This window comes from Hippichthys cyanospilos, chromosome 5 (genome assembly GCF_059441005.1).
Source record: "Hippichthys cyanospilos isolate Australia breed blue-spotted pipefish chromosome 5, RoL_Hcya_1.0, whole genome shotgun sequence".
Lineage (NCBI taxonomy): Eukaryota > Metazoa > Chordata > Actinopteri > Syngnathiformes > Syngnathidae > Hippichthys > Hippichthys cyanospilos.
In genome coordinates, this window is record NC_142373.1 from 19657835 (window position 1) to 19680673 (window position 22839).

The following is a 22839-nucleotide window of genomic DNA, read 5'->3' on the forward strand; positions in this document are numbered from 1 at the left end:
TTTTCGTGGCCTGAGCCACATATATACTCGGTCTTGCGTGACACACATCTTTGCAGACACTCTGTTACAATGAACTCAAAAACCTAGCGAGGAGTAACATTCTGAACAATGCATTATCTGAACTGCTTCTTCACAAGTTGCAGGTGACTATGAATTATCATATAAAAATCCTACTCCGCCATTTAACAAAAATAGCTTTGGTTCAATAAAAGCATTATATATGGCTAGCCATGACACCTGCTTACCAGAAGCTGATCTGCATTGTGTTTGTTTACAGACTGAGCAGTATGACGACATACTTTATTGGAATCCTTTCATGGGAATCCAAAAACTGCCCCATTATTATTTCCACTGCAGTTGATGGACACTTTTTTTTCTTTTTGCGAGACAACCCGTGTTGAAGAGAAATCGAGGGAAAATACTTTAGATCCAAGAGGAGGCGTGACTTTTTGTTGTTGTTTTTGTTTCAATTGTATCGCAATTGCCAGAAGCGCTAAAATATCTGTCTGAAATGTACTATTTAAAACAAGCTAAAGTATATACACATTAAAATGATATTTGTGGATTAACCACAATGTCTCTTTAAAGGTTTGAAATCCAGAGAAATATATATATATATATATATATATATATATATATATATATATATATATATATATATATATATATATATATATATATATATATATATATATATATATATATATATATTTTTTTTTTTTTAATTGATCGTTACTTGTGTGCATTTCAGCTTAGTCTTTGAGCCAGTTAATACCACAAAGTCATTTCGCAGTTTTTTATTTTTTTAAACACTGGACTAGGGCTACTATGTCCAAGTGAATTGTTTTGTGAAATTTACCACACTAAATTAAGATTTTGAACGCCGCGCGCCACTGCCTGGTGTCATTTCATCTAAAGCTTTTTCTCCGTCGTCTCGTTCAGTACAGTTCAGCTTATTGGTACGTTTTTATGTGTCCAAACTATAACTTTAGCCTGTTTGTGTCACAAGCAATTATGTAGTTGTATGATAAAAAAGTGTAAATTTAGCGCTATTACTAATTTGACTGTGTCAGTGATAACCAATAGCTAGCAAACAAGCTAGGAGCTAATTTAATATATTTCAAACCACTACGCCCAGAGAATAAATATACCAGTAAGAAAAATAGAATCGTAGACTGCGCTCATATTTAGCTTTTTCCAGTAAACGATGACGAGAAAAAAAGCAATAAGGTACACAAGGCCGAATCCGTCCAGTTGGAATTACCACCGAGATATCATCCCGACTCGTAGCACCAACACCTTCCAGAAACTTCCATTGGAAGTTTTTCATATGATTCTGGACAACCTGTCTGGTAAGATACCGGCGTGTGTCACTCAGAATTTACTTTTCAAGCTCATCTTTAAAAATACTGCATTTCTCGTTTTTACTGTGTCAATTAAATCTTGAGTATTAGTTACATTTCAAATGCATATCATATAACATTTTGTATTTTTGCTTTTCATTCATTGTCAAATGTACTAAAATGTTTCCTAGTGCGAGAAATGAGTATGCTTACATTAACGTCAAAGCGGATGAATGCCTATGTGATGGACTATATCGACACACCAGCATGGAAGAGCAAAATGCTGATACAAAATTATCACAACACCAATTGCCAGGAGCAGAAATGTTTTGGTACACATTTCAGAGACCTCGGTAAGCAGTTGTGGAGATCAAGATCAATGTGTGTGTGTTTTGACGTCCCTTATAATTATTAATTATTATTATTATTATTGGACTGTAAACCGAACAAAAATTAAACAGAAATGTCTTTTTATTCATCATGTATAGGCAGCACCAGACTATAAACCGCTGAAACATCCATTTCTCTCCATGCATAAAGACGGAAGTCTTTAAAAAAATTTTTTTTTCAAACTTTCAACACAGCCTGAACATGCTTGCATGTTTAGAAATAAGAGCGGCATCAACATAACAACATATTAACATAACACTGACACTCAATACCGCACCAACTTAACAGTAAAATGCCTGATTGTGTTTAATAGTGGAGAGTGCCTCGTGGCGGTGAGTAAAATAGCAGTTCAAGCTCATAATCATTACTTACATAAAGTCTTGTGTCCTTTGTTGATGGGAGATTGCCCCCTGGTAACTAGTAAAAAAAAAGAAAAAAAAATCTGCCGACAAGCAACACTGGACAATAAACGGCAGTGTTCAAATGGTGAGGGGAAAAAGTAGTGGCTTATAGTCCGAAATTTACGGTATATTAAACTTGTCATGGCGTTTAAACAACTCACAAAATGTAAGTGACATTGGGTTAAACCCAAATGCACTTTAACCATAATATGTTAACTATTTGTGAGTTCAAATAGACACGTGCGGCCTTTGATTGTGTTTTCATCAAAAAAGTGATTGTCAAGTTTATTCCTTAATTTTGCCAACACAGTTATTTAGGAAGCGGAAGAAAGTTTTCCGAAGAAGGTTTTCACTTCGTTTGCTTCAATTGAGTCCTTACTGAAATTTTTACTGAAAACTCAACTTTTTGTGGGTCGTGTAGGTTAGTGTTGTTCAACTGTTGTTTCAGGTGTCTTGTTCAAACGGTGTACAATGTTACTTCCCACAAATGAGAGGCTGGAATATATAATGCACACTTTTTCTCAGGTAAGAAAATATATTAAAAAAAATCCTGGTGGAATGTGTATTGCTTATTAATTTTCCCAAATTTTGAATGTTTTTAAAAGATTCCTTGCTTTTTGCTGGAGCCTTGCTCAGCACCAAACTGCATTGGATTATCTAGATATGGACTTTTTCTGCAGGTGAGCTCTCATGATCAATGGATAGATATAACTGGGAATAAAATACCATAAATCTCCCCCCCCTGACTTTTTCGTAGGCCGTAATCGCAGGGTGGGATGAGTTCGAGTGCAAAAGAGTGTTTAACTTCCTGTGTGAAGTCACCAATTTGCCGCATAAAATTGAGGCAATCACTACAACTGCGAAACCAGGTATGGATTTCTAAACGTTTTTTTGCAAATGTATCAATAGGGGGCTGGACTAATCCTTAAACCCATCAAACATGCTTCGGATGAGCAGTATGTTTGCACTCACGTTCTATCGAAATTTTATCGAAAGTCTTCCAGGACAGTGGTTGGACGATTGCTTTCCTATCTGTCTCCAGGCCTGAAATGCGATGAGGAGCTGGAGCTCCGCTACTTCTGTCGTAAGGTTTTGCTGGACGTGTCATCCGACCAGTCAGACCGTCTATTTTGGCTGGTGCAACTTCTGAAGCCTTGGCCGGTGGTCAGCCAGGCACACCTGATGTTAATCCTTTTCGGGCCACAGCTGTCTGAAGGTAACGCTCATTCATCCCGGCTTCTGATGTCAAACAGTCGGCGGGCAGGGTTTCCTCCTCCTCGCAGGCCATATCAGGTGGCAGGATCTCGTGGAACAGCAGCTGCCTCTGCACACTCTGCGGAACCTGGCCAGGGCCGTCATTTTGCTCTGCAACAAACCCGAACGGAAAGACTGGACTATGCAAACAACCGTTGCGGTCGTTGAGGAGATCATTGGTAACTCCTTTTTATATCGCGCGTGTCCTCATTTTGACACACCTGAGCATGCGCATAGCACATCTGCTTCAAAATTGACAAGTTCTGGGTTCGAATCTCACTTCATGCCTTCTTGGCCAGTTTTATCCAACCAAAAAGATATGTAATGTGAACTGAAGGTTCTAAATTAAACTCATAGATGCGACTCTGGATAAACAAGATTATCTAGGCACTATGCATAAATTAAACATGTTCATATTGTATGCAATACATAAAACAAATGGAATGAGCTAATTTTGGGACCACTGTGTTGTATATTTGCAGTCATTCCTCAGCCATGGAGTAAGGAGAATGTTGCTCGTTTCTTGGTGGAATGTGGCTATGACTTATGCTACGCCGTCTTAGCACGCAGAGCTCAGTCTGGATTCACCGACAACATTGCCAGAGTCATTTTCTACATTATTCTGGTTGGTATGGCTATCATTGAATAATTGATCCAAAATATGATGACTCCCACACCACAAAAAATAGAGGTATTTAGAAATTGTTTTATGACAGGATATTTCAACCCCATATTTCACTGACAGATGTTCTCCTCAAGTACAAGTTTGGGATAATTTCCAATTAAAAACAAAAAGTAAAGTAAAACTAAAGTAGTTCAATGATTGCAGATGGTGTTAGCACGTGGAGTTTCCCCAAAACAGTGGAAATAACTTCCCTAAAAGGCACTACGGCTGTATGGTCTGAGAACATGACTAAGAATATGGCTAAGAATCTATAGTCGCTCAGCTTTAGGTGTTCAAATTCTAACCACTTGGGGGCAGTCAAGCATCAAACATGCCCGGTCTCCTGGCAAGAAAAATAAGACTGAGAAGAAGAACAGGAAGTTATTGACCTCAGCAAACAAACGGGCATCTCCATTCTCAAGTTTACTCATGGAATGTTGAAGCATCGTCTTCAGTGATTTAAGGACACTATTACATGTTTATTGTATTTGTGTAAACTAGATTGTAGGGTCTGTAGGCATAAGATGGTCATAGGTAAAGCTGGTTGCTAATGCTTACCGTTATCGTAGGAACATGTTGTTAGTGTCTAATAAACCATATGTATTGAAAATAATGGATAAATATTTAAATCCGTTTCAACTCATGTTCAAGTTGTAAATTATTGAAAAATGGATGGCGGTAGGGAGAGATTACTCATTGGAATAACCGATAGGGCAATTCCTTTCCGGTGAAACTTCATTTTAAAATTCAGTGTCTTATTCTTCTAAAAATATGAGAATTACTGAAAAAATGGGCTATTCGTTGGCAGGTTTAATTGAACCCAAAGCTCATACACTTGCAGGAAATCATGACATCTGCATGAATGGCAGATTGTGTCTTCTGTGTCTGTAATATATAGGTGCTACAAAAGGATGGCTGTGACATGACTTGGGTGGTGCTATTGATGCAGCGCCTCCACACTAGCTTCAGCTCAGAGGTCCAAAGGCTCACCTTCATCCGCAAACTCGAGAGCATGTTCTCAGATATCATCGCTGAGGTTCTCAATTTCTTTGTCGATGGTAAGTTTGGTCAGCACGCCTCTTCTTCCAATGCCACCCCATCAAAACACATTTTTACATACTTCCAGGAAGCCATCCTTACAACCACGACGTTTACACAGCCACAAAGGTCATCCTGGATGCTATGGTTCAGTTTCATACCGAATTCCTCCATGTGTTGCTCAAATGGAATTGATGCAAAGAGATTTATTGACAGAATATGACACAGACATTTTGTGTCTGTTACAGTTCAATGCTTGCTCCTTGGCTTGAAGCCTGTGTTTGAAAAGTATTTAATATTTATTAGAAATGTTGTATTTATTGATACATCTTTCTCTCGGCCCTCAATATAATTGCATTTGTAATGCAGTCTCTTCACCTTTTAACTGCTGTTGCGTTAAGATTTTCTTTCTTTTCTTTTTTTAATATTGGACTGCTCTACAATTTTGGAATTCAAAGTTGTATTATTAAAGTACTTCTTTCAAGAAAATAAAAAGAGGCTATGCTGTCTTCATTATACATTACCAGGTCTTTATTGGCATCCACTATGAAACAAACTTCAGAAAAAAAGGATGTAGAAATGTATGACACAATGTGTTACTTAAGATGTGTGAATATTGTAGCGTGCATGTTAATATGTCATCTGAACTGTAAATCCTTGGTCAAAAGACTTTATGTTCTGTAAGATGTTATTTCTGGAAACACAGACTGAAAGTACGTTGAAAATATGCTGCTGATGTATCCCCAACAGGTAACAAAACAGTTTATTATATTTTGATATGAAAATAATGGCATGCACTGAACATGTTTGCCCTAAAACAATGCTGGATCGACATAATTCCTAATTAAAGGTTGAGCGTCCAATTGTCCATCTTCATAGGCATTTCACTCATTCACTTGGTCATTGTTTTGATATGACCTAGTTTAAATGGAAAAAAAAAACGTTAGTCAAACAGCTTCATTCCAATTATAATGTAAACAAACTAAACAAACAATTGTAATTTGTTTAACGAAACAATTGAAGAGGTTGCCCCTGTAGGGCAATGGTGTGAGGCAAAATTGTTGGAAATAGAGTACTGTGTTTTCCGCACTATAAAACGTACCAGTTTATGAAGCGCACTTTCAATGAATGGCCTATTTTAAAACAGTTTTCATATATAAGGCGCACTGTATTATAAGGCTCAGAGAATAGAAGCTACTGTAGTGGATGGGGTTACGTTATGCATCCACTAGGTGCTGCGTTAACAGGAATGTCAACAAAACATCAGATAAATCAGTCAGATTTTTCAATCTGAAATTGTGGAACATCCTAGCGGAAAAAAATGGGGGAAAAATACCTTTTGATTTGAATAAAAAACTGAGATTAATGCAAATATTAATTAAGAGTTTAAAAGAACCTAAAATCTTTAGTAAAATTGCTACCAAAAACCTATTTCATTTTTTTGTTTATTTATTTTTTATTTCAATATTAATTTATTTAATAGAATTGCAACCAAATACCTGAAAATATATTGTTTAGCTGATTTAAAAACAGTTTCAGGATTTATTATACAAAACCTAGAGGTTTTTGCACCTTTTCCCCTTATAAATTGCTTCAAAAATTTAGCATACTGTATATGGCATATCAAAATTTCAAACAGGGTGTTTTAAACATGCAAATTTTAAAAAACACATCTATAACTGAAATGCAAAGGTAAAACATGTAGAATTTAACCGGCAAATAAGTTATTTTATTTTTTCGTGTCCCTCGCAAAATAGAAACTTGTGGTTTATGCGCTGCATAAGGCGCGCCGTCAGTTTTTGAGAACATTTAAGGCTTTTGGGTGTGCTTTATCGTGCAGAAAATACGGTAATCCCAATATAATATTTTATATTTCAGTTAAAGCACATGAGACTAAAATTGTAAAACTTGCATGTCAATATGCAGAATTGTGCTAGTGTACTTACTGTGCAATTTGTTCTATGGGTAAGAGAAAAAAAACAATAATAAATAAGAATGATCGTTGATTATTTGAACCAACTATTTCAGAATGCCAAGTAGAACCTAAACACGTGCAAGTTACCTTGGAGCCATTCCATCCCTTCCTGCAGTCCTTCTCCCTGGATAGCATTGCTAGCACTGAGGGACGAAAAAGAAGCAGGTTGAGGATTTAATCCACTCGTAGGGCAGGTTAATTTCACACTTTGAACATTTAGCTCTTCATCCATCTGCCTTCCATCTGTCTAATGAGTAAACAAGGTGACAAACCCATAAAAAAAAAGCCACTCAGGTTCAAGGTTATGCTACTGTCCTCGCCAATAATATTTTACCAGTTTGCTCAGTTCAGCCATTTCATTGCATTTTCTTTAAAAACAATAAAACAATCTAATAAGCAAAAGTGGATTTAATTGTCAAGTATTACCAGATGTGCCAAGGTTTGTCTTTGATATTCTCCAAACACAACATTTGGGAGACCTTGACGGATGACATGGCGTCACGTAGATCCGTCTTGTTTGCAAAGAACAACACCGGCAGTTTTTTACTGCAAATATCTGCAAGTGTACACAGTAAAAATGTGAAATCTTGAACAAATTTAATAGAAATAAAAAACCAGGAGTTATCAAAATGTCAAGTCCGCATGCCATCCAAAATGCCGCAGTCCACTCGTGGAAGCCTTTTGTGAGTCACTTGAAATAAACAAGTTTAAATTGCTACACATATTTGTGGATTTTGGACCGCCATTTAGTCCCTCACATTGACTAATACAAAAAACAAACTGTCAGGACCATATGTCATTGTAAACAAAATGTCATACTGTATAGCTTTATTGTGCTAAAAAATTTTTTCAATTAATAGCAGTATAAAAGATTTAAGGTACCAAATTGCACTTCCTAGGGATGTTAGCAAGCAGCAGTTTGAATCTATGACTTTGGTTCATGACGGTTCAGTTATATTTAACTTAAAAATACAGTACATTGGCATTCACATTTCTTTCAGTACCATTTTTTGTGAAACTTTTCGGTTCAATGCATTTTTGTTTGGTAGAATTTAAAGACCATTTTCCTATGTTGAAGTGCATAGATCATTTTCTAACTGTGCAGAATGTTACATAAGTTTTGCAAAAAAAACTTTCTGGTTATTGTATATTTTAATCATTATGATGGTTCTTAGTTGAGGTTGACTCTTGACGGATAAGGACGTTGAATAGAGGACTGTTTCGTGAGTGACTAAAAATCTTCACTCTTTCACTTCACACTCTTGAAGAACACCAAGCTCTTCTGTTAAGACTTGTGTCTTTGAATCTTCAAATTAAAGAAACCTAAATGGAAAAGACAATTTGTTTTCCAAATTCTACAACAGTAATACGTTCCTTCATGTTACAGTTCATTTGCTTTTAATTTGAAAAGAAAAAACAAGTAGTTCCTGTCGGTGCAATCAAAATCACCAGCTGGAACGGTTAAAATCTCATCTCATAAAAACTGTTTGAGTACATGTACACTAAAACAAGAGAGTATTGTGGACTATACCTCCATGGTTGAGAAGCGAATCAAGCTCCTCTTTGGCAACAACCATCCTCAGTTTGTCGCTGCTGTCTATGACAAAAATGATGGCGTGGCTTTCTCTGGGGAGGGAACCAGGAGCGATTTTACTGAGGTGTACTGAGGTAATCATGCTACAAAAGGAGAAATGCTATGTGTGCATACTTGTAATAGTGCTCCCACAAGTTTCGGTATCGGTTCTGGCCAGACATGTCAAATACTGTGAAGGAAAGGCTGCTCATGCAAAGAGAGAGGAGACAACAATTACAGTTAATTTCAAACAAAGAGCCACTACTTTTTTTGTCATGCTTTTAACGCTGCGGCTTATAGTCCACTGCGGCTTATTTGCAGTTTTTTACTACCCAACAGGGGGCAATCTACTGATAAACAAAGGGAGAGACAAAACAACTTTCATGCACCGTCTTACTGCGTAAATATTTGCTATTACAATCTGTGGCTTATGGTCCAGTAGGTTTATACATGACAAAATGTCTTGTTGGTGCGGATTATAATCAGTATGGTTCATAGTCTGGAAAATATAGTATATGGAAATAAGAGCAGGGGTGTCAAATTTGTTTTAGTTTGCGGGCCGCATAGTGGAGGATCTATTCCCAAGTAGGCCGGACCAATAAAATCATCTCATTTTAATTCTCCACATTACAAAATCATTTTACCGGCCGGATTAAACCCATTCGAGGGTCCAAAACCGGCCCGCAGGCCATATGTTTGACACCATTGAATTAAAGCAACCAACTGGTAAAATGCCTGCGAAACTTTACCTTGAACTCTTGAACTTCTCAACATTGAAGCCAATTGTGGGAACTATTTCTTGTCCTGGTGTCTGCATGCATCCAATCACACGCGGACACACATGAAAACACACAACAAATAATGACAAGCATGTCAACAAGGACATTTTGTTTTCCAAGCACGATAGTCTTTACCTGACTAACATGTTTCCACTCCTCTGACAATGGGCCTAAACAATTGGAATGCTGAAAACAAGCAATCAATAAAGGACTGCAAAGAAATGCACTACAGCTGACCTTTTGCCCTGAGAGTGTTGCGATGAGGAGCGCTGACTTACATGAGCTGGTTTCAGCTGGTTGATGATGGTGGTTTTGCCGCTGTTGTCCAGTCCCAAACATAAAATATTGACTTCCTTCTTCCTCAAACCCAGCCAGCGTGACAGTTTATCCAGCAGCCCCATTAAACGCAATGCTCCGCAATGCTTTTAAATGCTCCGCTTTCCAAATATTCTAGGCGTCAATCACCCCATTAAATGTGTGATGACTGGAAATACAACAAAAAAATAAATAAATCCCAACCTGAGGCGAATGAGTATGTTGCACGTATTTGGAGCAACTACTACAACCTGGTGAGATGCTCCCCGTGCATCCCAGCTTGCAACAGCTAATCCTATTAGGACGAATTAAGATCTGCAAACCACCCGGTGAGCTGATCATGGCGGAGGGCCCCTTCCAGGGCCTTTCTTCCCGATGAATTTGATTCATTAGTCTAATGCGAAGGCCTGCTTGACAACAACCAAAGCAACAACAACGACAGCTGCTACAGGTGATCTTTAGCCCCTTTTGCTCTTCACCTAAAGCCTTTCGTGTTCTCCACAGTTCCAGCTATTTCAACCTGTAAAGAATAGTATTGTAAAACGAAGGTCAGAATTTATAATGAAGGAATTAAACTTTTCAACAGAGCGACTCCATGTGATCAGTGTTGTAACAGCGCCATCTCTTGGCTGATGACCTCTTAATTCAGTTTATCGCCGAGGTTGAAAAATTAACAAAACACATGTGACGTCACAGCACACGCGCTTCAAATCGAACTATGCCAATATATATATATATATATATATATATATATATATATATATATATATATATATATATATATATATATATATATATATATATATATATATATATATATATATATATAATTCATTATAATGTAGTTTATATTTCATTTTTATATTTCTTTAGCATTACTATCAGCTTTTTTTAAATATATAAGGTGAGTGGAGGATTTAAAATAGGCCACTAAACGTGAAATAATAAAAAGTGAAATGCACAATGACAGCAATAACGAAGTAAATGCAGTTTAAAACATTTTTTTTGTTTTTTATGAACATTTACATTATTATTTTATTGAGCTAATTTTAGATTGTTGCTTACAAAAATAGTTTTTGTTGACGACAATCTTAATGCAGCTTTGTCAACAAAACGTTTTTGTTGTGCTATTAATATCTTCACCTATAACGTATTATTCCACTCCTTTATGAACTTGATCAGAAATGGACTTAGAAGGGGGAAAACAAAACAAAAAAAAATTGCAACAAAAATCTGGATTATTGAAAGTTAGAGTCATATAAAATAATATATTAAAAAAAAAACGTGATAGAATGAAGCCGCAATAACTGAACGGTGATGTAGCGAGGAATCACTCTTCCCGAGAAAAACGCCAATGGCTCAGTGTGTACTAATTTAAGTACATCAATTAATTTGAAGTGATAAGCCGTTTCATTCGCCTTACAAAAATCACAGCCAACCTGCAGAGCTTTTCAGATTTATTTTGCAAATAAATATCCGCAGTTAACTGCCTCTTACAGTGTGCAAGATCTACAACATCTCTTTGGAAATTATAAAAAAATAAAATACAAGAATTGTAATCATTAGTATACTTGTACTTTGTACAAAAGAACGTTCTAACATTGCTCAGCAGTAGAACATGCTCAACGAACAGCATCTGATATTCTCCATTGACTGTAGAGCGCTTTGTGTGTGAAAGGGCAAGTAATGTACAGTAGACACCGTGTGTTTGTGTGTGCGTTGAACTTTTTATACCTGATGGCTGGAGGCATACCACGACTGACTGGAGCAGCTCTCTAACCAGTTTATTTTTCAATCTCACGGATATGGTCTAAGAGTTCATTGAAGGTAAAGCGCAGGTCCTTTGATTCCGCAGAAATATATTTACTTAAGTGTGAAGAGACTGTAAGGCATACATGTGTGTACATGTTACTGCTGCTAGTAGGACATGATAAAATAAGATGCTGCTGTTTATGTTCATGCTCTCTCCGCATTCGTTTGAAAAGCTGCCCGTCCGATCGACCCCCCCCATCCCACCAAGAAGGCTTATTTATATTCATATATCATATTTATATTCTATACCGCCGCCTGTGTACCATTGTTTCCCCGAATGAAGATAAATAATTTCAATGGCAAACATCCGACGACATGACATCCACTACCGCAGATCCAAAAGTTTTCAAGTCTGACTACGTTTATGTACACTTGATTCCTATACTGCCACAAATTCCACAACCTTTACATGATCACAAAGTAAGCACACAATGGCATAGCAGAGCGAGTGTAAAATGCAGCCAGTGGCTCTGCGCCGTTTGTTCTGACCGGACGGCCGTTAAGGACTTGTGTGCAAATAAATAATACCTTTAACTGAACTATTTCTCATCATTTTGTAGAACCATAAAAACCTGTTATACGTATGTATACATTTATATATATATTTGTTTATCAGAAATCATATATTTTACTTATGAGTTATGTGAACATTCATATGTTAAGACAGTGGTGATTGTTTTCTGCCGGGCAGGACATCCACATTTCAGATATTTTGGGCTATGTTCTTCCTATATATTTTTTGTTTGACGTGAAGGCAACTGATCCGGTTTAGCGAGTGGCACTAAAAACACATTTGCGTCTTTGCCCGTTTTCCATTGCACGATTCTGCATCTCGGTGAGACTCTGAGGTGCCTGCATGATTATTGCTGACCTGACATAAACAAACAGGATTTCAAAGAAGATTCATATCGACGAGGGCTTTGACATATAGATCACATATATAGATATAAGGTCATCAGCATAATTACTGATTAGTTGTGTATACACTTTAACATTCAAAGAAATCTCCTTGACTTGCTTCTCACCACTTTTTCTTCAAGTATTACTGTAGCAGACTCTCTGGAGAGAGACTCAAGTTATGCACATTACCTACATGATAAATGATCATATTACAAAATGAAAAGTGGCGAGGGTATTTTGCACACCGAGGAGCAGCTACATGAGCAAGAAAAGAAAAATCCAAAGGTTCAGTAGATTATGTCCGTAGATCTACATGTCTAAGATAATTCACCTTCACACAGAAAATACCGCAGCTGTAACAAGGCATTACATTCCCCTAAGTGAGGGCCTGGGCCAGACTGTAGAGTCTAACGGACGGTCTAAAAATAGTCTGGCCAGACCGGATACAGCGGCTGAAGGGTGTGTGGTAGAAAAAGTGTCCGTGACTACAAGCCTGGGAAACCGTCTGTCCGGTTGGATGGCGTCCTTCCAAAAGACCGTCGAAGGGAATAAGACTCGAGCGCTGGCAGTCAAGTGCGTCTCTCTCACAGTCTAGACTTGACTGCCATCTGCTCCATCCGTGCGTCCTTCCCAGGCCCAGTGAAAAGGCGACCTCATACGTGGAAGCCTTTGTCCTGTTCGTGCAGTAGCTGGAAGTGGAGGTTCTGTATACTGCTGATGATCCTCCGTTGGTGGCCGATCAGGTCCACTCCGATACGCCTGACATCTCTAAGCGCAAGTAAACGTACTGTATTAGCAATGTACAGAGGCGAGCGACATACATTTTTTTGCTGGTCCAACAGTCGTCAGTGCCGCGCCACCTTATATCATCGTCGGTCTGCTATTTTTTCATGCTAAAAATTGTAATCGTCAGTCCGTTGGTCATTCAGACGACAGCCGGTACGTCGGCAAGTCCCGTCTCCCTCAAACTCAAACTCTTCTTTTTTCATTTTTGTACTTACTTTTAGTTAATCCAATGGCTGTGGCTACACTAAGTACATGCAGGTGGAACTAGGGTGCAATTGACAATCATGTCCACTAGGTGGCATTATCATGTTTTACGTGACTGCTTGTGTTTCTGCGTTAGATCCTAAATGCTAATATTGGTTGATAGTTTAACTAGTGCTATCAATGATTAAAAAAAGAGATATGAATTAAGATCTGTAATTAATACTACTAATCTCGTTACAATCTCAGCTAAAAATGAAAAGTAAATCATTTGAAATTAATATTAAAATAAAACATCAGCGGGCTGCTCTCAAGTTTAGGTTAGCAAAGAGCTTTGCTATGGTTGCTACATTAGCATCTTTGTTGCTATCGTTAGCTGTGGCTGCAGTCACATTTAGGTGCTTCTGATTTATATAGTAGGCTAAACTCGAGCTTCTTCCAAAAATGCTCAGATCACATTCAGTCGCAGAAAGTAGTTGTCGTTCTAATATACTGCGGCTGTGAAAATAAAAAGGAAGGAATTTCAACAGTTAAATTCTTTTTTAACTTCGGATACATCAGTCAAAACCGGAAATGTGCCGATTACGCAAGGACGTCCAGTTACCCTAATCTAAACCGTACACCTGCTCGAGATGATGTAATTTGGCTCAAGGTAGCTGGCAGAATGCCACTATTCAAAATGCGCATGCTTTGTGAGTAAAATACTCATTATCGTTTATTGTCGTTAAACAGCTAACAAGACCTGTTAGGCTTGTGACGAGTCATATGATTTTTGACTTGGCTACTCACTCGATACTCATCCTCGCTACACAATCCAATGTGTTGTATCCCGCTGCCATGAAGTTGCTTTTGTACTGACTCATTTTGATGGAGTCCAGCCAGTCGCCAATGGAGATAAACAGCGGGTAGTCCATTTCCTCCGCAGGAGACTCCGGTAGACTGACATAATCGGAAACACAGTACGATCAGATACTGGCAGTCTTTTTATCAGCGTCTTGGATTCAGAACATAATTAATTTCCCAGCATGACAGATTTCTCAGCTCAGAAAAGTCCTCAGGGAATCTTATCATTGCAATTCTTAGAATCATAATATCATGGTCCATCCACAAATATTGCTGTTTCGCAAAGTTTCAACTAATTAATGTTTGTCTCTTTTCCAGAGCTTAACCCTTGTGCAGTATTTTGATCATTTTTCGGTCATTTTCAATCACCATTCCCGCAGTATTTTAGCCAAAGACTATTTTTCTTGTAACCTGAATAAAGAGCGTTTATACAGGATACAAATTAGTCTAAAACAGAAAAAAAAATATCTTGTGCATTACAGTGCCTAAAAAAAAAAAAAAGATTATTTTATTGTTATTATACCTCACATGGCAAAAACAAAATCAAAAAGAAAGGTTGACTGAGGTTATCCGCACCCCCTTGGCATCGCCTCATGCCCATTAAAAGAAGGACTGTGTTATTGTGATAACTGAGCAGTAATGTCATGTTAAACTTTGACATGTTGTCACCATCTGGGTGAAATTTCAGCTGCCTAGTGTCTCATTTTAATGCTTTAATGTAAAGATGAAAGAATTGGACAAAATACTGCATAAGGTTTAATACAAACAGATGCTGAAACAAAAAACCCTGCCGTACCGTCACACAATTACGCGTGAGAGTCCCTACCTCTGAATGTCCTCCACCAGTGGCAATAAACTGCCGGGATTGCGGATAAGTTTATCTAAGAAGGAGACGACATCTGCAAATCTGGGCCGATGGCTTCTTTCCGTCTGCCAGCAGTGCAGCATGAGTTGGTGTAGGGCCACAGGGCAGCCCATCGGGGCAGGAAGCCGGTAGCCCTCCTCGATTGACAGAATCACCTAGACGAAGACAGGGATTACAATTGGTCACTATATTATAGCATTAATAGAAAGAAAAACACACACACACAATACGTGTACATATATGTGCCTGTAGAATAGATTTTGGTAGCGTATAAGAGGAACTACAGCTCGGATAAGTTGATGCTGCAAAACTGCAGGCTGCACTTTGAAGCAATGCTCAAACAATACAAATCCTCCCTGAACCCCATGACCAGGAAGACGTGCGTGCACGTATATGTGTATACTGTAAGTGCATGTATGTGTGTGTATGTGTGTGAGAGAGACTAAAGGGATTATGTGTGCACTTTTCACATTCATCTGAGTGAGTGATGGATATGCTTCCGTGGCCCTTGCAATCCCTTACCACAGCTCCCGGATCAAGCGGGTCACTCAGGCACACAGAAGCCACAACTTTCAACTTCCCCTCAACTGGATCACAGTCTGATAAATGTTTGACCTTTGCTCTGTTCACCATCAACGCTTGGTGAATAGCTCATGTCCCCTCCCCTCCTTCCTAGAGCTGTGCGAACAATATTTAATGAAATAGAATGAACATTTGGGGAAGATTGGTCTCTGAAGTCACAGACAGTCTTGCACTGCCGTCAAGTATCAGCATATTTTTCTGAGCAGCTTGTCCTCAATAGGGTCACAGATGAGCTGAGCTTATACAGGTTAGTCTTAAACAAGAAAAAAATACATCAAGGTGCTTGAAATGAAAAATGTCAATCTTTTTTTAAACTAGAAACATTTTTGACGAACAGAACCATTTTATGTTGAAACAAAATTAAATCAATAAATAACAATACATTTAAATTGATCTGGCACATTAAAATAGTAACACCAATCTTAAAGTTTTTAACCTGAGAAAAAGATAAAAAAAACGTGCTATTTTTTGTTCTAAATCACATTAATAATTAACACGATCTGGAAAAAAAAAAAGTTCTAAGTCCTGCACCACTGCGCCACCTGCTGCTGTGGATGTCCAATTACACTACACACTGCATGTGAATGTGGGCAAGGATGCCGTAATGCATTGCATTTTGTAGTTCTTTAACTGAAAAGACCAACGATTACAACACGAACAGTACTCACGTCCTGATTGGACATTTCCCAATATGGTCGCTCCCCGTAGGACATTACTTCCCACATGACAATGCCATAGCTCCATGCATCACTGGCTGAGGAGAATTTTCGGTATGAGATCGCCTCTGGAGCTGTCCATCGGATTGGGATCTTTCCACCCTGCTAACACAAACAAATATGAACAACCAAGTGATTTTAAATATTTGTTTTTTGTTATATCTTTCCTTTATGTTACTAGACTCCAGCGTGGTTTTAACTACCACTAACATGACCTTATTATCACCCAACTTGGGCTGACATAGAAAGGGTCATAACATCATCAAATAGGTATTTTTACTTCCAATCCCTCAATATGTTCAGTGGGATCAGTCCTATCCTTACATATGTATATTTACATATACATATTCCAAGACTGTTTCATTTTGAAGAATTTTTCTTTTGTGAGAAAACAAAACAACAGCTGTTCAACGCAGCAGATTTTACAGATGGAAATATGCAGAAATAATGTTAGGCGTTGGATGAAATAAAATGCTTCCCTGCAGCAAATTCAATGCTTTCCTAGAACATTTAATTCTTGGATCAAAGTATTTTGTCATTTACAAGTCCCGCAATACATAGCATGAACTTTGCATTATGGGAGTCAGGCTAAGCCACTCAACGAAGTCATTGAAAGGCTTGAAATTGTCATAAATTGTTTGCTAGCGCCACCCGGTGGTTTTGGGGTGTCACCACAAACATTTCTGTTGGGCCCTGTTCACGAGTTGCCATTGAAAAGATGAATGCAAAAATCGGGGTGAATGCATGATAAAACATTGGGTTTTCAATACGTTCAAAATTGACAATATTTCCAATTTTTAATGGCAATATAGGAGCCTGATGTGGGCTTAATTTGACATCTGCTGGGTGTACCTCTCAACCTCTCGTTTGCAAGCATTTAGAAGGGATGGCAGGACAAAATATTAAAAGTTAATATCTTTTGAATATCCATGCAATATTTTACAGTATTTTTTTATTTGCTTTTCAATTGATACCACTCATCAAAAACAGGTAAAAGCCCAAGATGGGTCAATATTTCCCCCAGGGGTTAATAATCCAAAATTATTTTTTTTCCATTAGCACAATGCACATAAAGAGCCAAAAGCTCTAAATTCTTCTTATTGATATAATTAAACAATTTTGTGTACCGTTGTGGTGTACGCGGCTTCGGGGTCGTCCTCCAGGATTCGAGACAGACCAAAGTCTGACACTTTACACACCAGGTTGCTGTTGACTAAGATGTTTCGAGCTGCCAGGTCTCGATGAACGTAGCCCATGTCTGACAGGTACATCATTCCCGAGGCGATGCCACGAAGCATGCCCACCAGCTGAATGACAGTGAAGTGACCATCGTGTTGCTGACAGGGAAAGGAAAGAACACACACACGCATACACAAGTGAACACACAGGAAATAGGGAAAAAAAGGATTGCAAAGACAGGATTGTGTATTCAGGGCAAAAAAAAAATTAAGGTGAAAGGACAACTCAAAATATGCAAAATACTTTGCGTGGAGTGTAAAATTACATTATTTGCCATACTGATCCCTGTGTGAAGTGTTTAGGCTCGATATTGAGAAACAAGAATTGTACTCAGACCAGCACTAGGATGGAAATCTACATCACAATAGCTTAATGGCATAATGGCAATATCATTTTCAACAATTTTGGAAAGCTGAAATATCAACATACGAGCAGAGTCCAGTTACCTCAATTTAACTTTCTGGAATACCGTGAATAGGATGACCAAAAATCTACTGTATTTTTTTTTTTTTTTTTTTTTTTTAAGGCACACCCAGAATCCTTTAACTTTCTCAAAATTGGACAGTGCAACTAATAATCAAGAGTCCAGGATGTATGGGTAATAAAAGGAAGTTGAAAAAAGGTAGACTTTTTTGTTGTCCTGGTTTGTTTTCCGTAAGTGTTTATGCACCGTAAAACCTGGTGCACTTTAAAATCAGAAAAAAAAACATACTGGTAACCAATTAATCGGCAGATTCATTTAAAACATTTATAATAGATTAAATAGCATTTGTTTACTCCCAATGCATTTCAATAGGGTAATTTCACCTATTCGTTGCAAATGACAGGGCTGAACAATAAACATATAGTTAAAAAAAAAAAAACTTTATGTTTTGCTCACAGAATGCATCACAGTTGTTTATTAGCCTCACTCACTGATGAAAATAACATCTCATTCAAAAATAAAGATGAGATCTTTTGGTCAGAAATGACTAGAATAGGGTACGCACCAATAAAAAGCTTTTCAGAAGTGAAAATGAAGAGCACGCATGTGAGTTCTCTAAATAAAACACTTACCCTTAAAAATGAGTCCAATGATCCGTTTTCCATATATTCCACCACAATCATCACTGGTCTGCCTGCAAATGAACATGCACAAAATAACCACCATCTTTACTTATTATCAGGGATGCACATATATGTTATGCAGGTACGCATGCGCGGCAGAAATAATTTTGTGCATTTGAATACCCTATCTAACTTTCACACATGACAACAACTGAGCCTGAGCTGATTTTTTTTCCCTGTGGCTCCAAGATGTGCTCTGGCTTGATGCCCACTTAAATGTGGTGCAGGATTTACTGCTCATGTCCTTAGCTAGCAGACAAAACCGGTGCGTTTGATACAGGGATACAGAATTGACCTCTTTCTTGGACCAATTAAACCGGGTCTTGAACGAACCGCGCAAACCATAACAGAGTTGTAAGCCTTAAAAATGGGTCCTTGGGTCTCGAAGGCGAGACTCACTTCGAAGTTGTGGATTTACAATTCTGAGGTCTTTCTGCTAAATAGCACAGATATAACAGCTACAGTGTGTAGTCAAGTCTTTTTAAAATTTATTTTCCTTCACAATGACTCTCTCTCTCCCGCTCTAACGTTAATCTAAAGGAGCAAAACACTATTCAGAACAGAAAACAAATGCTAATAAATGAAAACACGTGAAGTACTGAATAACATGTTCCAGAGCTATTATACGTTTGGAGGACGCAGGCCCGCTGTGTGCACACACACAGACGGTGAGCTGCTAATGTGGGAGCGACATTGAGAAGGAAATTTAGGAAGAGTGTTTTTCTTTTTTTTTTTAAAAGTCTGTTTACCATATAGTATCTCCTGATCTGAGTAACCCACCCCAAAAAAATAATATGTGCACCCCTGTGTAAAGTCAACAAAAGGACAAGAGTCTGTCCACCTATTGACACAAAAATGTGGAAGAATAGCCAACAGACTGAAAAATCTCCTTAAAATGGTTGATGCAATAATAAGACACTTATTTCACCCAAAGATATGCCACCCACGAGCAGATTGATTTTGTTTTTGCGATTGATTTAAACCGCCGCCTGAAAATATGCTAACATTTCCTACTATTACAAATAATCTTTCAAGAACCTCTTTGGCGTGAGAGCTCAACCTGGAGTCGGGTGTTGCATGACAGAAAGAAGACAAAAAAAAGTATTACTTTAGTGAAATAAGAGTTTATGTAACACTCTCACAGTGGAATGCGAAAAAACAATCTGCGAGCAAAAGAGTGGCGCAGGAATCTGACAAGCAACATGTTTTCTATTTGGTGATGCAAGAGCACAATGCCGATTGACATGAACGTACATTTCAACACAAAATAAAATCGACAACAAGTTGAACAATAGTCACTTTGTTTGACCTCTCTGCATTTATAAACGACATTGAAAGAAAATTGAAAGTGCACAGAATCGTGTCACCCAAGTAGCATTTTTATCTCTGACCAATGAGAGGCGTCACGAGAAGTGAAAGCGGGCGGCCTTGGATGCATACAAGTGAAAGAGTACAAATGCACATACAAGGTCTTATTTAAGGGAAACAAAGACCCAAACAAAAGAGAGCAGACAGGCTAAACAAAGTGCAAAACTGAAGTGAAGTGAACGAGAGCACCTGCGAAAAGGAAAACAATAGAAGAAGGGAAGTGACATCAGCTGTGTGACAAGTCCTTACAGGAAATAAAATGAGTCTAAAAAAGTCAAGTCAAATTCGGCGATGCAAGATGGCAAAACATTAAAGGAAATACTTGGAGTATTTATGTCACAGTTAACAAAAGCAATGGTACAAAACAACTGGCAGGGTGAGTAAATAAACAATTTCCCTATTTGCTACTTTTGATTGGGGGGAGCTCAGTTATGCTGAAAAACTCACCTATTTGCTTTTTAAAAATGCTCTGAAGCAGCCTTGGCTATCACAAAATGCAACAAAGCCCTGTCAGTTTTGTCTATTGAAAAGCAAATAGCTGCACAAATGTGTGTACATTTTATCCTAAAAAGACTATATTTTGTCTTAGTCTGATCAGAGTAGAATCTACACTTAGATTTACTCAAAATACTTATTGTAACTTTGTATTTACAGTAAAGGCATTTGCAATATAAACAACAGCTTTGAGCACATTCAACATTCAACTGGAGTGGCGTTCACGGACTGCTCACAATGTGGGAATTCTGAAACACATTTACCTTAACTCGCAACAAATAGTTTTGACATGGTCGCCGAACTCTTGGTGCATTCTATACACTGTAACAAACTAAAAACCAGAATTTGGCCCCAAATTAAGGGTGCGTCTTAAACACAGGTGCATCTTATATTTGGGAATTATGGTATTTAAAAAAAAAAATGACTTAACTATACTCGGTGTAAGAGTCGTTGTAGGTCTCTGTGTGCCCTGCTATTGGCTAGCAACCAGTTGAGGGCGTCCCCCGCCTACTGCCCCAAGCCAGCTGGGATAGGCACCAGCAAGCTTGTGACCCTCGTGAGGTAAAAGCAGCTCTTAAAAATGAATGGATGGGTGTGGGTGAAAGTTTAAACTGGGCCAAAATATAGTTTTTTTTTTTTTTTTTTGAAATAAATAAATCTTAAGGTCCTATGATTGACACGCCCATCTTGCGGCATTGAATCAGTGTTGTCAACTTCGCCTCCCTTAAGCGACTAACGTCAAAGCCACCAGGGGCCACAGGTTTCTGTCAATGAAGAAGCCCAAACTGAAGTATGATAGCCCAAATGCCACAAAATATGAACTATTATATGATCCTAATGAGGACCGAAATGTTAACATTGCCGTTTAGCTCATTCAATCAGGATAAAATGTGTGGTGCCGGTATGACTTCTTGCATGTTGGAGACGGTGGAAGGCTGACTGGGGACATGTGCCAAGGTGGCCTTTTACAAAAAAAAAAAAAAAAAAAAAAAGGCAACTTTTTGTGAACAAAGCAAGGAATGATCTTTCTGGTCTTTTTTTTAGGTGTCATCTTTTGAGTCTGCCAAGTTTGGCTCAGCAGGACTAATTAGCAGGATTTGGACCATAGCATTTCTGCGGTACAGTTCATGAGCAAAATAAGAAAATAAACAAACACAAAAAGCAAAACATGCACCTGTTTACCACAGTCTAGTGTGTCACCTGTTATTTGAGTGCAGGTATGGCTGTCAGTCACAGCATAATACTCGCCGTAATTAGTCTCCAAAGACTAACAAACAGATGGAGGGAAGAAACGAGACAGACTGAAGAAAAAATATTTTGATGTAAGGCCTTAACAGATGAAACTTACTGCCAAGCACATATTGTGCCTGATTGTATAGTACTTAAAACAGTCTGTCCACAGAGTGGAATAGACCATGGCCTTCGGAAATTCTTTCACGATTGCAATGTCAGTATTGGTACACCCTTTCCAACTGCAATTTAAATCGCACATTTCCGAAATATAATCAGAGAGTGATGGTTTGTCACATTGCTGATTGTAAATAATTACACTAAACCTTGTGCTGTATTTTTTCCAGTCTTACGTCAAAGCTAATGGAAAGCAGTGAAAGAAGACACTAGGGAGCTGAAATTTCACCCAAATGGTGACAAAATGGCACGGCCACTTACTGTATTTCCCGCAGTATAAGGCGCACCAAAAAGTTCTCAAAAGCTGAGAGTGCGTACTATAATCCGGTGCTCTGTATACAGTGCATAAACTGTGAATTTTCATTTTGCGGGGATGAGAAAAAAAAAACAGATTAATTAAGTCACCATGTAAATTCTTCAATTTTTACCTCTGCATTTCAGTAATTCATTTTTTTTAACAATTAAAGTGTTTAGAACATCCTGTTTGAAAGTTTGTATATTATGTAGACAATATATAATTGCTTGATGTTTTACAGTGTTTAAATTAGTAAGATAAAAACACCAACAGCAACATGGCCCTAACGTGTTGTGATTTAGCTTCTGCCATTTTTGGGATCTGGTTTTTGTTCTTGCTGTGTGCAACATTTCAAATCTAGAAAAACATTTCAACAATAAACTATGCTACAGTTTGGTACTTAAAATGAGTAGCTTTAGCTAGCTCACTATCATTTTACAATTTAATAATGTCAACTCAGTCAGGTCAAAATTGTTCTCTTTTTGGCCTTA

At 38.0% G+C, this 22839-nt stretch overlaps 3 protein-coding genes across 5 annotated transcripts in view; 1 reads left to right on the forward strand and 2 right to left on the reverse strand.

Annotated features, from left to right (window-relative positions):
- Positions 1-733: 733 nt before the first annotated feature.
- LOC148423919 (F-box only protein 47-like) lies at positions 734-5620 on the forward strand. The gene is made up of 10 exons (XM_088415816.1): positions 734-1352; positions 1535-1696; positions 2583-2659; positions 2740-2814; positions 2892-3003; positions 3177-3350; positions 3418-3567; positions 3871-4013; positions 4951-5110; positions 5179-5620. Exons 1-10 carry the CDS (start codon positions 1208-1210, stop codon positions 5283-5285), a joined length of 1305 nt encoding a protein of 434 aa, XP_088271942.1. The 5' UTR covers positions 734-1207; the 3' UTR covers positions 5286-5620.
- On the reverse strand, positions 5600-10049 carry LOC148423920 (ADP-ribosylation factor-like protein 6). 2 transcript variants are annotated; one of them, XM_088415817.1, is made up of 9 exons: positions 9696-10041; positions 9553-9603; positions 9388-9449; positions 8774-8842; positions 8597-8691; positions 7492-7621; positions 7153-7208; positions 7037-7049; positions 5600-6008 (listed from the first exon to the last, which is right to left on the reverse strand). In XM_088415817.1, the coding sequence occupies exons 1-9, from the start codon at positions 9816-9818 to the stop codon at positions 5975-5977; spliced, it is 633 nt and encodes a 210-aa protein (XP_088271943.1). In that variant the 5' UTR covers positions 9819-10041; the 3' UTR covers positions 5600-5974. The 2 variants fall into 2 exon arrangements, with proteins under 2 accessions (XP_088271943.1, XP_088271944.1); XM_088415818.1 differs by lacking the exon at positions 9553-9603 and having other exon boundaries at positions 9696-10049.
- Positions 10050-11172: 1123 nt separating this feature from the next.
- LOC148423921 (ephrin type-A receptor 6-like) overlaps positions 11173-22839 on the reverse strand; it is a 119768-nt gene continuing 108101 nt past the window's right edge. The window contains exons 12-17 of one of the 2 annotated variants that reach the window (XM_088414542.1): positions 18733-18794; positions 17565-17774; positions 16390-16539; positions 15101-15294; positions 14221-14370; positions 11173-13212 (exon numbers count right to left, since the gene is read on the reverse strand). In XM_088414542.1, the coding sequence (XP_088270668.1) occupies positions 13098-13212; positions 14221-14370; positions 15101-15294; positions 16390-16539; positions 17565-17774; positions 18733-18794 (881 nt within the window). In that variant the 3' untranslated portion in view covers positions 11173-13097. Of the gene's footprint in view, positions 13213-14220; positions 14371-15100; positions 15295-16389; positions 16543-17564; positions 17775-18732; positions 18795-22839 lie in introns of both variants that reach the window. The other variant, XM_088414541.1, reaches the window with a different exon arrangement.

What these genes read in the sequence shown, in the direction of transcription:
- LOC148423919 (XM_088415816.1), top strand. Translation starts at nt 1,208, where the DNA reads ATGACGAGAAAAAAAGCAATAAGGTACACAAGGCCGAATCCGTCCAGT. An exon ending in TAATGCACACTTTTTCTCAG is followed by an intron (nt 2,660 to 2,739) that starts GTAAGAAAATAT and finishes TGTTTTTAAAAG; the next exon opens with ATTCCTTGCTTTTTGCTGGA. An exon ending in TCATTTTCTACATTATTCTG is followed by an intron (nt 4,014 to 4,950) that starts GTTGGTATGGCT and finishes TGTAATATATAG; the next exon opens with GTGCTACAAAAGGATGGCTG.
- LOC148423920 (XM_088415817.1), bottom strand. Translation starts at nt 9,818, where the DNA reads ATGGGGCTGCTGGATAAACTGTCACGCTGGCTGGGTTTGAGGAAGAAG. An exon ending in ACCAGCTGAAACCAGCTCAT is followed by an intron (nt 9,604 to 9,695) that starts GTAAGTCAGCGC and finishes GCTTGTTTTCAG; the next exon opens with CATTCCAATTGTTTAGGCCC. An exon ending in GACAAACCTTGGCACATCTG is followed by an intron (nt 7,209 to 7,491) that starts GTAATACTTGAC and finishes TTCGTCCCTCAG; the next exon opens with TGCTAGCAATGCTATCCAGG.